Below are 12,907 nucleotides of genomic sequence, written 5' to 3' on the forward strand. Positions count from 1 at the left end.
GCATTCAGATATGCCTGCAAATACCCGTAGAGCACATGAATATCCTTTGCTGATGCGAAAAAAGCTATATCATCTGCGTATACATAAACTGTAACGTTAGGATGAATGGGGATGTCCCGAACTAATATGTTGAAAAGCAGCGGAGAAAGAACAGAGCCTTGCGGCACACCTCTTGATTGACCATAGGTATTAGAACAAAAAGATCCGTCTGTACAGAAGAAAAATCTATCTTTTAGAAATTCACAAATCCAGGCGTAGAGGTAATGCGGTGGTTGTAGTTGAGCAAGCTTGTTAATGAGGACTGTGTGCTCCACGCTGTCATAGGCCTTCGCAACGTCAAGCGTCACCAAGGCCGAAACTTCTCTCTGGCACATTGAGAGTCGTATTCGGCTCTCGAGATCCACATGCGCGGACCATATGGAACAACCGCGACGAAAGCCAATCTGTGCGGGGCTGAGGCCGTTAATATAATGAACATGCTTTGTGAGGCGACTGTGTACTACTCTTTCTATTAGCTTTACTAAATTTGAGGTTAAAGCAATCGGCCGAATATTGTCTAATTGAAATCCATTGTCTGCATTTTTTAAAAGTAAAATTATTTTCGCAATTTTCCAACTGTGAGAAATCCAAGAGGTTTCCAATCACGCATTTACAATATCTAGAAGGTGAGTTGGAAAGTCGTGCGCTAAAATCTTTAACATGCCCACAGTAATCCCGTCAGATCCTGGAGCAGCAGAGTGCATCGAGGAAACAATTTGCAGGAGCTCCGACACGTCGACCTCAGGATAGTCCGAGCTGGGGGTGAGAGTGTGCAAAGGTTCTGCTTTCTGTACCTGGAAACGTAAGGCCAGCCCCTGCGCGATGCGTTCAAGGTTTAGCTTAGCCTCCTGCGGAGACATTACCATTGACCTTATGCGATTGGAGGCCGGAGAGCTGTTATTCTGCGCCATGAATCTCGCGCTGCGCACTGCTCATCGTCGTCTTCTTCAACTTCCTACCAGTTCCCACTGGTCTAAACTCATGCTTTTGCACATCTACTCTGTTTAACTACGTTAAAACCCTACCACGTTTTTGAAATCTTGGCACAATTTACCTAAAACACCCTGTAAGTACACTGCATACGTGCACTCCAGAAAAGTCGTTGAAACTCTATCGTCGAAAAGCGCCAGGACATTCTTAGATAGCGCATTAACAGTGATTTCTAGCTTTGAGCATTGGTTCCCCGTTGGTTTTCGCTCTGTTGGCCAACACGCTGCATGATGACCACATTCAGATGTCCCTCACCTTCGCAGCAGCGCGATATGCGCTCGTCGAGAGCGAAATGGGGCTCCTGGCACGCCTCTTCGAGCAGTTCCCCTCCGGTGAGACAGATGGCGTTCCACCTGAACAGCAGGATGACCTTGATGACGCCTCGCACGAGGGAGTACGTGGGGAACCAGCGGAACACGAAGCCCCAGAGGACGAGTCCTGGTGAGCTCGTTGTCGACGGGTCCTCCTGCACAAGCACCTGAAGGATCTCCACGCCTATGGATCCCACCATGCCTGTGGGAAAGAACGGATAATGTGGCCGCGTGGAGGAGGACTGTCTGCTTGACACGTGCGTGGCATCCCACATTGTGAATATAATAATGACACCGGAAAATCAACGTCTATTCGCGCATGCAGAGAGGACTAAATTAAGCGGACGCTGAGGACCAGTGCGTAAAAAGCGATTACTTGACATTTTGTCACGGTTGACATTTGTTCGGCAGCGAAAGACGACTTGGTTGCTGATAAGATTAGAGTTAAAAATTAAACACTGTTTTCCTGCCACTCGATTCCAACTCGTGACGTCATCAATGAAGAGAACTATGTGATGAGAAGTGTTAAGTCTCAGAGATCGTCGGTTCAAAAAAAATGGGCGTAGACGTAACCGCAATTCAAGAAAACAGCGTGTCGTAGCGATGCGTGTATTTCATTTTAGACTCTTTTCTAGCCTATTCAAGCTTTTTTGGTAATACTAACTTTCGTCATTAGAACGCGGCATTCAGTCTGCATCAGACAAGTTTAGTTTGTCTTGTGCCACTTCAATGAAACGACTTATTTTGCACACACACCACCTCAACTAACATACCCACTGCACTCTGCTGCTAGGTCAATCACACCTAGCATCAATCACGCCTAGGTCAACCACACCTAGGTCAATCACACCTAGCAATCACACACCTTTCAGTCTTATCCGCTGTTGCCCATCGCTTGTAGTTCGTAACTTTTTTTTGTCGCTGCCACCTGATGATGACAGCGGCAAACGGTGTAAACTGGTGGTAAACTGGCGCTGGGATCACTGACGGATATAATGGTCTTCCATTTTAGTCAGCATTGCAGGTGCCACGATTCCTGTTATCAGTCCAGCGGCATAATCTTCTCATTACGTCTCTTATTGGGTACGACGCCTTTAAAACACCAGACGGTTTACACATGAATGATTATAAATCCAAACCGTAAAACATATTCAAAATCCGCTTACATCACGCCGCATTCATTTCCTGGAAACATTCAGGAATTTTCTATATCTGGTACATATATCTTCTTTTTATTACCCCTATCTGCCATTGGAACTGCGGTCGTTGGTATCCTTGAAATGAGTAGTATTGCGTGAAAGCGGTCTATATGGCATCGATGGCGCCATGTTTTCCAAGTCAAATGAAATGCGCCAGTGATCCCCACAAATGGGACTACCCGCACAGTCCTCAAACCAGAGCGTAAAAATAATTCTTCATCGAAATTCCTTGCTTTGGAACACATAAAAGCCACTGTGTTACAGAATAGCGAGCAAGGGGCTTCCTTGATATTCTACACACAACTTCATGCTTAGGTTCGGTGCAGCTTGGCGTACCTACAGCTGCTTTTTATTACTAAGTTCTTCGCGAAAACTCACCTGCGAGAAACAGACCCAGAGCCAAGAAGGAGAAAGCCCAGGTAGGGTCCCGGAAGAGTCCCGAGAACAGGTACGTAAGCGGCATACTCGAAAACGCGTTGGCCACGAACAGAGCCAGGATGGCCACTGCGTACGGTCAACAAATTGAACGCTCCCCCTACAGTTACTGTTTGTGGGCTTATGCAACAGTTCGAAGCTACAGAGCACGAACCACATTTCATTACCGCCAGAATTAGATACTGCATCCGGCTTTGAGAATGATAGCAAGCAGCGAAGACAGCGTGTAAACTTGAGATCCGAGGAGAGACACGTCTATAAGTACAACATGGACATTGCATCACAGCCAAACCGCCCTTCGAGAATTTTCCTTCGTGTTGTGCCCATATAACACTCGCACAATGGTCCGTTATTTAGAGCACACTGTTTGTGAGGCAAGTGGTTAGGCAACGCATCTTAAGCGCCCGTTCATGGATTGAGCGGCGTTCCACACCGTCGGCGTAACCGGGCGCCGAGGATAAAAACGCAAACATGAGCGTGACTGAAGAAAAAGGAACGCCGACCAAAAGGTTGTTGTTTAAAACGAAGATGTTTCGGCTTCCATACGGAAGCCTTGATCACTCTCAAGGCTTCTGTATGGAAGCCGAAACGTCTTCGTTTTAAACAACAACCTTTTGGTCGGCTTTCCTTTTTCTTCAGTCATGAATCTTCTACCCGACCAGACGAGTTTTCGTCAGACTTTAGATTTCATTTAAACATGAGCGTGCCACGCGGGCGCATAGTGATCCGCCGCTTGCTCGCAGGTGGCGCTAGAGTCGCATGCGCTGTAGCGTGCCGAAAGCCGGCGCGGCGCTAAATAATTTAAACCTCAACTCGATGGACGCTTCCGAGGCGTACACGCGAAGCGCCTACGCGCACGAACGTAAGGAAAACCGGTCTGCGCATGCGCGAGCAGGGCGCAGATATCTGACAAGTCAGATATTTGCGCCCCGGCGCGTGCCCGCGGGCATGCGCGCCGGAAGGGGCTCGCCGGTTTTTGACCGACGTGCACCAATGAGAGCGCAGCTCTCCCAACATCCGGTACGGACTTTTTCGTGCCGTTTCTTGGAGGCTTGGAGAAGTAACCCTTGTATTCCATGACGCGTAACTTTGTGCGTGTTGTGATGCTTATTCAACGCTCTGAACTCTCAATTTCGTTCGCGAGCGGCGGCGCCGGGTCGGAGAGAAGAAACTGGAAACCTCACTTCTCGCCTGACCAATTCGTGGCGAAGCGAGCCTCCGCTGTATAGCGCGGAAGGTCGAGAGAGCGTTTGTAATGGTACAATATGTGTGTGAGCGTGCCTGCTTTGGCGACGAATAGACGCAGCGCGCCCTGTATATGAAGGACGTTAAGCGTCATTGGTCAGCTCGTGCCATAGTTCTAGCTTTGAAGAAGCGTGCGCAAAATCATAACATCTGAAGAGCGGTGTTCAAATTTCGCATTTCGCGGCGCCTACCGTACCATGGGCCAGTGGCGACACCCAAAAGATGGCGTCCACATGCAACCAAGAAGGTGGCTGTTAAATTAATGATCGGTCGCTCGAGGTCGCTCGGGAAGAGCAACCTGGGCCGCACAAATTCCACCGGTGGCAGCACCTGTCATCCCAGGGCAGTGGTGCACTTAAGCGACGCACCACGACGTCTGGAGTGGTATGAGTACTCCCAGGGATTTATGAATGTTAATACAGAAAGACCAATAAAAAAAGACCAAGACCCACTAGTCGCGACGGCGACTGCGTAGAGACATGCAGAGGTAAAACTGCCAGCTTCGTGGAATCGGGTTACATCACGCCGCAGCGCGCGGCGACTGCGTTCACTAAGTGAGCGGGTGGGATTACATCTTCTCACACTTAACTAGTCTTAAGTGTCTCTGCCGACTTTTGTTTTCAGAATCACCTTTAATGACATGCCTCGTCCAATGTAATCACACTATCGCCGGTTTTTAACTGACATACTTGCGATGTATTCAAACTTCGTGATATTGCGATGTTTACTGATGTTACGCGTGATTAGCAGGAGAATATCGTGTGGCCTCTTTCTAGAGTCCATAGAGAAGATAAAGCAAGAAAGAAGGTTATGAAGTCAGCGCTACAGGCGTATGCTCTAAAAGATCAGTCCGAAGAAGGCAGCCAATGCTGATCTTCTGTCAGTTTTCAAATGATGGACATTGTTCACTTTAGAAGTCAGGATAAAGCAGATTACAACGAGTTGTTAGATTGCATGATCTTTTATAGCAATTGGAAAGCAAAAGTACACTCCCCTAAAAACAAACAAACAAAAACAAACAAACAAGCAAAGCGGGATTAAAATATGGAGTTCCGGAGCTTATATGGATTCACGGGCTAACACTCGTTCCCTGCGCACAATGTACCGGGTGTGGACTGTATTGCGGAAGTCACCTTAAGTCTAGCAATGACCTAGGCCACCCATGGAGCTGAGGTATACGTACAGTGGTAGCCGACCGTGATCTGCATGTGGCTGAGGAATATTATGAACGTGAGCAGGAAGCTGTTGCACAGCGCCATGATCATGTCGAAGAGAAAGTGGCCCATCCAGTAGAGGCAGCCCGACATGCCGGTCATGAGCTGCATGTGCTTCAGCCCGCTGCTCCACTCCACCATGGGGGCGAACACGTGGCTCGCCGCGTACGAACTCAACGCCAGGGACACGAAGAACGAGTAGAGCAGGCGCGTGATCAGGTTACGCGTCGTGAACAGCTCCATCTCGTGGCCAAGGCGGTTGTGACCTGCACGCCACGGGCACTGAACTTGTCTCACCATAGGCAAACTGTGTACTGTGGGTGGGCCACGGGTTGGCAACATGTTAAACCCCTAACGGGTGCATTTTTTGTAGGAAATGGCACCAAAATAGTCATTTAGTGCCCGTGCTGCCATCTGTCGGCAAAGCAAAAAAATGCTTTGGACGAGCCCCACTTGCCTTCTACTGGAAGAAGAGCGACAGAAAACACATGACAGGCTGGACTCGTCATGAGCAAGAAACGACAGTCGTCTTATGGCGATCCTGACTCGTCCAAGTCTTCTAGGCGTTTAATGCAGCCAATGTGGTGATTCTTTTTAGTTTTTTTTCGATTTGAATTTCTCCTCTGTGGCACCAGCGTGTGTGTCTGTTTAAGTGTCGTTGTAGTTGGTCCACAGCAGCCACCTGTATCTTTCTTCAACTAATCTGGCGATATTAATCTAGGGCCATGCTACAAGCAGCAGAAGAAAAACGATGCCACGAGCACTTGCGTTCGTGCGATAAAAATTAAAGCAAATTTAATAGTTTAGTTTATGGGGGTTTAACGTCCCAAAGCGACTCAGACCACGAGGGACACCGTAGTAAAGGGCTCCGGAAATTTCGACCGCCTGGGCGTTCTTTACCGTGCACTGATATCACACAGTACACGGGCCTCTAGAACTTCGCCTCCATCGAAATTCGACCGCCGTGGCCTGGATCGAATCCGCGTCTTTCGGGTCAGCAGCCGAGCACTATGACCATTGAGCCACCGCGGAGGCAAAGCAAATATAATGACAAAAGATGTTCTAAGGAGACTAAAACATCTTCCTAGATAACAGGTGAAAAGCACCTGGCTAAAGTTATCAATATCAGTAGGAAATATCTTCTAAAAAGACGCCATTCGATTTCGTGCTCACAAGGAGACGGCGTACGCCCACTTACCAGGTTCAAGCATGAGCTTTCCATAATTCCTCTCGAACTCCATCTTATGTATGCGGTTCTTGTCGACGAAAGGGGAGTTCACCAGAGTGATGAGGGATCCCTTCTGGCCCGTGAGGTTCCTCAACAGCGCCGTGTGAAGCATGTTCAAGGATAGCATGGCACTGTACGGGCACTGGCCGTTGAACCAGGCGTAAGCTCTGCACAACATAAAGAATACGTGCATTATTCTTCGAATCGGGAGAAGTTCAGGGGATGCTATAGGCACATGTGACTCTGCCTAAACTTATGTGCCACGTGGGATAATAAAGCTGGATTTGAAATCCCAAGTGTCATGGCTGAAATCCTGCGAGAACTGGAAGCAACTGGTTTGAAATACTGGATGAGGTCTACTGCAGTGAAAAGAGGGCGGCAAACTACGCAGAGGATGGCGTATACAACCGCAGCTGAACTCTCTGCCGTTTGATGTGTATCTACACCCTTTTATTTCTCTTTACTTTGCCTCACCTCTTCCAAGCACTGTTACTGCACAATCTAATTTCTGTCGCATGCTGCCTCCGTATTCGTTTGCTTTTCGAAACTGCCCATTTTTGTGCTCTTTCTAACGAAACACGCCAAGCACTCTCGGTTCTTGAAAGCAAACTGCGCCATGAAAGAAAGCGAAGGGCAAACACAAAGAAAAAAGGAAGAAAAAGAAAGCGAAAGAAGGAAAGAAAGGAGAAAAAAGGTAGAAAGGAAGCTTTACACGCAGTGAACAAAGAATTCATTTTGTATTTCATCCCGCTAAGCAATATTTGTGGCACGAAATCATCTCAGCCTTGAGGCTGGTTCACATGCAAGAGACTGAGCGATTGAGCGGCGCGTCGCATCGAAAATTGCCAACTTGTTGGAACCTCGACGCTCATCGCCGCGACGACTCAAAACAGGTTTTTGTGCCGCTGCGGCAGGATTCGCTAGCGTTTTTACTTGTGTGTGAAAAAGGCTAAAAGGACGCCTCCTCTGCCCTTTACTCTTTCTTTGGGGAGGACGCCACAAAGGCTCCGTGCTGCAGCTTGTGGGGGCTGCGCCTCCTGAGCCACCCGATCGAGTGCACGGCCGCTGCTGCCCCTTTGCTCATTGGAGACCTGCCGTGTGATGCGATCGGAATGCGGGCGGCGCGCTTCTTGGCTTCTTGCACTACTCCGAACGGGGAGCTCTTCTGAGCACCGATGTCAATCACCGATCCTTTCCGTCCTCCCTGCTTCGGCCTGGCGTGCCCTTGTGGGGACCTGCCCTGCAGCCCCCTGAGTTTGCTTTCCCGCGAGGCACCGTGCAGCAGCAGTCGTACCCCGAGGATGAGCGCGTTCCCTTGCCAGTTACATTAACTGGCAAGAGAGGGCGCCAGCGTCGCTGCGGGGGAGACTGCTGAAGCCTGCCCGCGGGAGATGGGCTCTCTTGGGCCGGGATAATCAGCCGGGGCGGACGCGTCGCTCGGCGGCTCCGCTCTTCGCCGGCGGGGCGAAGAAGCAACGGGGAGACAGGCTCCCGTACTCGTCCCGTCCGGCCTGCGGAGTTTATATCCCTTGCCCTAGCGCGGGCGAACATTCGCTCGGAACCTTGCTGGTGAGTCGGACGCCCTCGATTCATTAGCGTACCTTGTTGCTAGCTGGCGTTATTGTTTCTGTAGCAATAAATGCCTGTTTGTGTCAGCCAATGTGTCGTTCCTTTGTTCCCCCAGAGCAAGGCCCGCCGTGGTCGGCGTGCGCTCGGTAGCGTACGCGATCACGGGGTGGGGTCCGGGCGGCTTTGAACCGTGTCAGCCGCGGTAGAGTGGGGAGAAAGTACTTATCTCCCCAATTCAACCCCACATCTGGCAGCCCAACGTGGGGCCTGCTCTTGGAACATTGGACGACTGTCGGTTCGGTTCGAGGAACGCTCTTTGTCCGGACTTGACAAGTGCTAGGCCTAGAGTGAATTTTGATCGCTAGGACCTGCGGCATGCTTTCTTGAGTGCGAGGTGTATTGCGCTGCAGCATGTTTGAACTTTTCGACATGCTCAGCACATTTTTTTTTCCCTGGAGTTTCTTCGTGAGAATGACTTGGTCCGCATCGAGGGAGTTCGAGGCCTAGCGCCCGCGGAGTCGCCGAGCCCGAAGCGAGTGAGTACGGAAGCCGCGTGGGTGGTCCGAGTTTCTGTATATATTTTCTCTACTATCTCTTTTTCGACTCTGGGAGTCGCGGCTCCGGGAGCCGGGTGGCCTGGGGCCACGGGTGCCGCTACGAGCTCGCTGGTATTGCAGCTCGGCACCGGGCGCTCCGACACCGTCCGATACGGTGGGCGCCGACCGCTCAGAAGCTGCTTTGTGCAGTGAGCGGGGTAGGACCACCCCACAAAGCTGATGTCTCCTCGCGGCTGCGCGCACAAAACCCGTTTTCGGGTCTGTGTTGTGCTCACGGTCGTTGTCGGAGTGGTCGTTAGGCCTGAGGCTTTTCAGAGCTGCCTGCACCACGTTAAAAGAGACATGACCACCGGACCGTGACGTTGAGAGGGGGCGCACTTTGCTTCCCGTCCGTTTTTTTGTAACCTCGCACGAACTGAGCAGTCTCGTTCAACTCAAGAAAGGGCTTTGTTCACTCGAACTTTGCGTTTGCACAGCCGCCGACACGTTTTGCTAGCAAGTTAGGCATTGTGCCACGAGGCCCTTGCGGATGCCGTTTCCCCTCCCGTGACCTACGTTAAAGGCACGCCGAGAGCGTTTCGACAATTTTGCAGATCCGGTGGAGCCACCCAGGCTTGCTGACCGGTGCACATCGTCTCGCTGCCACCTGCTGCGATGGAGCGGCCTGTATCCTGTTCGCCGCATCCATCCGGGGCAGCTGTGGCGAGACCAGTCAGCAGTCACCTCCGGCTGCTGCTGCCCTGGCGACTACTGCAGGATCCTGGCTGCAGTTTTCCCACCGGCCTTCGATTCGCGGGCCTGCGGACACGGTAGTCCGCGGGCCATACGAGTCATCCCAGCGGAGACCGTCACGCCGCCTTCGGAATACCGCGGAAGTCTGCGTGGACGCTGTCGGCGTGACCTCCGCTGCAAGACGTGCCTCAAAGACATGAAGACCAGGAGACTCCTCCATAGCATGTACTTTCAGGCGCGTGGGTCTATTTAAGGTTGGGGGGATGTGGGGACCTGCCCTGCAGCCCCCTGAGTTTGCTTTCCCGCGAGGCACCGTGCAGCAGCAGTCGTACCCCGAGGATGAGCGCGTTCCCTTGCCAGTTACATTAACTGGCAAGAGAGGGCGCCAGCGTCGCTGCGGGGGAGACTGCTGAAGCCTGCCCGCGGGAGATGGGCTCTCTTGGGCCGGGATAATCACCCTGATCGGACGCGTCGCTCGGGGCTCCGCTCTTCGCGGACGGGGCGAAGAAGCGACGGGGAGACAGGCTCCCGTACTCGTCCCGTCCGGCCTGCGGAGTTTATATCCCTTGCCCTAGCGCGGGCGAACATTCGCTCGGAACCTTGCTGGTGAGTCGGACGTCCTTGATTCATTAGCGTACCTTGTTGCTAGCTGGCGTTATTGTTTCTGTAGCAATAAATGCCTGTTTGTGTCAGCCAATGTGTCGTTCCTTTGTTCCCCCCAGAGCAAGGCCCGCCGTGGTCGGCGTGCGCTCGGTAGCGTACGCGATCACGGGGTGGGGTCCGGGCGGCTTTGAACCGTGTCAGCCGCGATTGAGTGGGGAGAAAGTACTTATCTCCCCATGTCAACCCCACACCCTTTGGGTGACGTTTGCAGCGTTGTAACGGTGAGAGGTCGGGACCGCGAAATGGAGGGGTAGACCACCACCCCCTCGGGCAGCAGAAAGGCGTGTAGTTTTCTCACCCGGTGCCCTGCCCTTTGCCGGAGGATCAAGAACGCGGGTACCTAGTATTTATGCTCGAATACAAGCCCGAACGCAGTCTGTCGCCGGCAGGAGTGGCGCTGACGCTCCAGGTGGGTAGGGCCCGATTTGGCTCGTATTCCATCACCACCGGCCAGTCCCGGTGGCGACACACGAGGGGCCATCGACGTGCAACCTGTGTCTTCTGGGTGAGCTCATACTCCATTTTCCCTTGAGTCGCGAGCGAGGAAAGGTTGGCTGTGCGGCTCCCGATCGCCCTTGGCTCTGCCGTGGTATTCGTGTGTAGCCCTCCCTCTGCACGTGCGGCCCCGCGTGCCTGCTTTCGGGTGCTGCGGCTGGGCTATGGCGTTCTAAGGTCTGGGTATTCGTGTAGTGTTCTGTAATGCAGCTTACTGCGTAAAAAACACTTGTGCTCTTAGTAAACTGCGCCTTCTTTCCTTCGGAGCGAAAGCGTCTGCGCGCGGTGAACGCTAGCTGTGCCCTCAGCTTGCTTTGACCAGAACCCGCATGATATGTGCGAAATGCTCTCTAACACGCCATCATTAGTAACCCCGCAAGCTGGACAATGGGAACATAGATAAACCAACGTTTTCTGCTTTGGACCTAAGTTGGTTTATGCTACCGATGATAGTATGTCCCAGTCCACAACAGTTCTATAACCAGAGCTGATAATACTGCCCTTCTGCTCCGGAATTCAGAGGCTGGCGCTTAACCGCTAATTCTTCGCGAAGCAGCGCCTTGCAAGACGTTCATTATTACAAGTGGTGGAGGTGCCGACGATCCCCTCGCCCTGGAGCTTCGCAACCTCGCATTGCCTGCCACCTCTGCAATGCCCGAGATCATCACCCAAACTGCATCACCGCTTCCGTCGGCTGTCTTCTGTTCAGTGCAGTACTCGCTCAGCGCAAGCCTGGTTCTGACGAATACGTTGTCGTTTACTCCAGCCGGACACTCACAAAAGCTGAAGCCAACTATTCTGTCACCGAGGAGTGTTCAGTCACCCTTTGGGCGATCGACAAATTTCACCCCTACTTGTACGGGCGCCCTTTTGACGTTGTCACCGATCACCACGCCCTCTGCTGGTCGTCGATCCTCTTTGAAAGATACCTCTGGTCGGCTGGCGCCCTGGGTTCTGTTACTCCAAGAGTACGACATTCTCGTTGTCTATCGTTCCGGCCGTAAGCATGCCGATGCTGATGCCCTCTCAAGTTCCCCTGTGTCATCTGAGGCAGTGCCTTGTATATCCGCACTGAATTCTTTGACGTTTGAGTCCGCTGACATGTCTTCCGAGCAACGCCGAGACCCATGGATCGCTTGCCTCTTTGATTTCTTATCTGGCCAACCGTCTCGACCTCTTTCCCGTGCTCTCCGTCGTCAGTCCCACCATTTCGCCATCAGAGACAAGCTTCTTTACAGCCGGAACTACCTTTCGGATGGTCGCAAGTGGCTGCTTGTCACTTGGACCCATCTGCGCTCCTTCATTTGCTCTTCATACCACGATGATACCCAGTGTGGCCATGGCGGTTTCTTGAAGACCTTCACCCGTCTACGACATCGGTACTACTGGCGTGAGATGTACCGTTATGTTCGCCAGTTCGTTCAGCCCTGCATCGCATGCCAGCGCCGAAAAAACCCACCTCGACGATCCACCGCTCCTATGCAGCCGCTGCCTTGCACAGCGCAGCCCTTCGAGCGTGTTGGCATTGACCTCTACGCCCCTCTTCCCAGCACATCAACCACGAATCGCTGGATCATCGTTACTATCGATCACCTTACACGTTACGCCGAAACGTTGCATTTACCAACTGCTACAGCCCACGACATTGCATCCTTCATCCGCCATTGCATCATTCTTCGCCATGGTGCTCCCAAAGAGTTGCTCAGTGATAGAGGTCCGGCCTTCCTCTCTGAAGTTGTAGAAGCTCTCCTTCAGGAATGCGACATCGTTCACCGCACCACCTCCTCCTACCATCCGAGCAGCTGTGATCACTCTGCACTTCCTTACGCTTACCTTGCTGACTCTTTGGTCTGGCTCTGGGTACCCTCCTCAAGTCCCGGCCTTTCCTCCAAACTTATTAGCAAGTACTAGGGACCCTACCGCATTCTTAAGCTGACATCCCCCGTCAATTACCTCATCGAACCCCTTAGGCCGGCCCCTGATCATCGTTGCCGAGGCCGTGAAATTGTCCACACGGCCCGCCTCAAACCATACTACGACACCGCTGTCGTCACATCGCCCTGGGCCGCCAGGATGACGCCTTTTCGCCCGGGGGAAATTGTAAGACTGTCCTTCGGCTCCGGAATCTTCAGATGCTGGCGCTTAACCAAGAAGACAACGACAAGCGCTGAACGCTCCGACCCTCGTGCGTACTTTGGTCTGACCGCTGCCTCTGGTCTGTACCTGGACT

At 52.3% G+C, this 12,907-nt stretch overlaps 1 protein-coding gene across 1 annotated transcript in view; it reads right to left on the minus strand.

Annotated features, from left to right (window-relative positions):
* LOC144109485 (ATP-binding cassette sub-family A member 17-like) overlaps positions 1–12,907 on the minus strand; it is a 48,117-nt gene that overhangs the window by 16,364 nt on the left and 18,846 nt on the right. The window contains exons 9-12 of the mRNA XM_077642307.1: positions 6,632–6,828; positions 5,403–5,699; positions 2,918–3,043; positions 1,285–1,542 (exon numbers count right to left, since the gene is read on the minus strand). Coding sequence (XP_077498433.1) covers positions 1,285–1,542; positions 2,918–3,043; positions 5,403–5,699; positions 6,632–6,828 — 878 coding nt within the window. The remainder of the gene's footprint in view (positions 1–1,284; positions 1,543–2,917; positions 3,044–5,402; positions 5,700–6,631; positions 6,829–12,907) is intronic.

Source organism: Amblyomma americanum, chromosome 11 (genome assembly GCF_052857255.1).
Source record: "Amblyomma americanum isolate KBUSLIRL-KWMA chromosome 11, ASM5285725v1, whole genome shotgun sequence".
NCBI classification, from domain to species: Eukaryota; Metazoa; Arthropoda; class Arachnida; order Ixodida; family Ixodidae; genus Amblyomma; species Amblyomma americanum.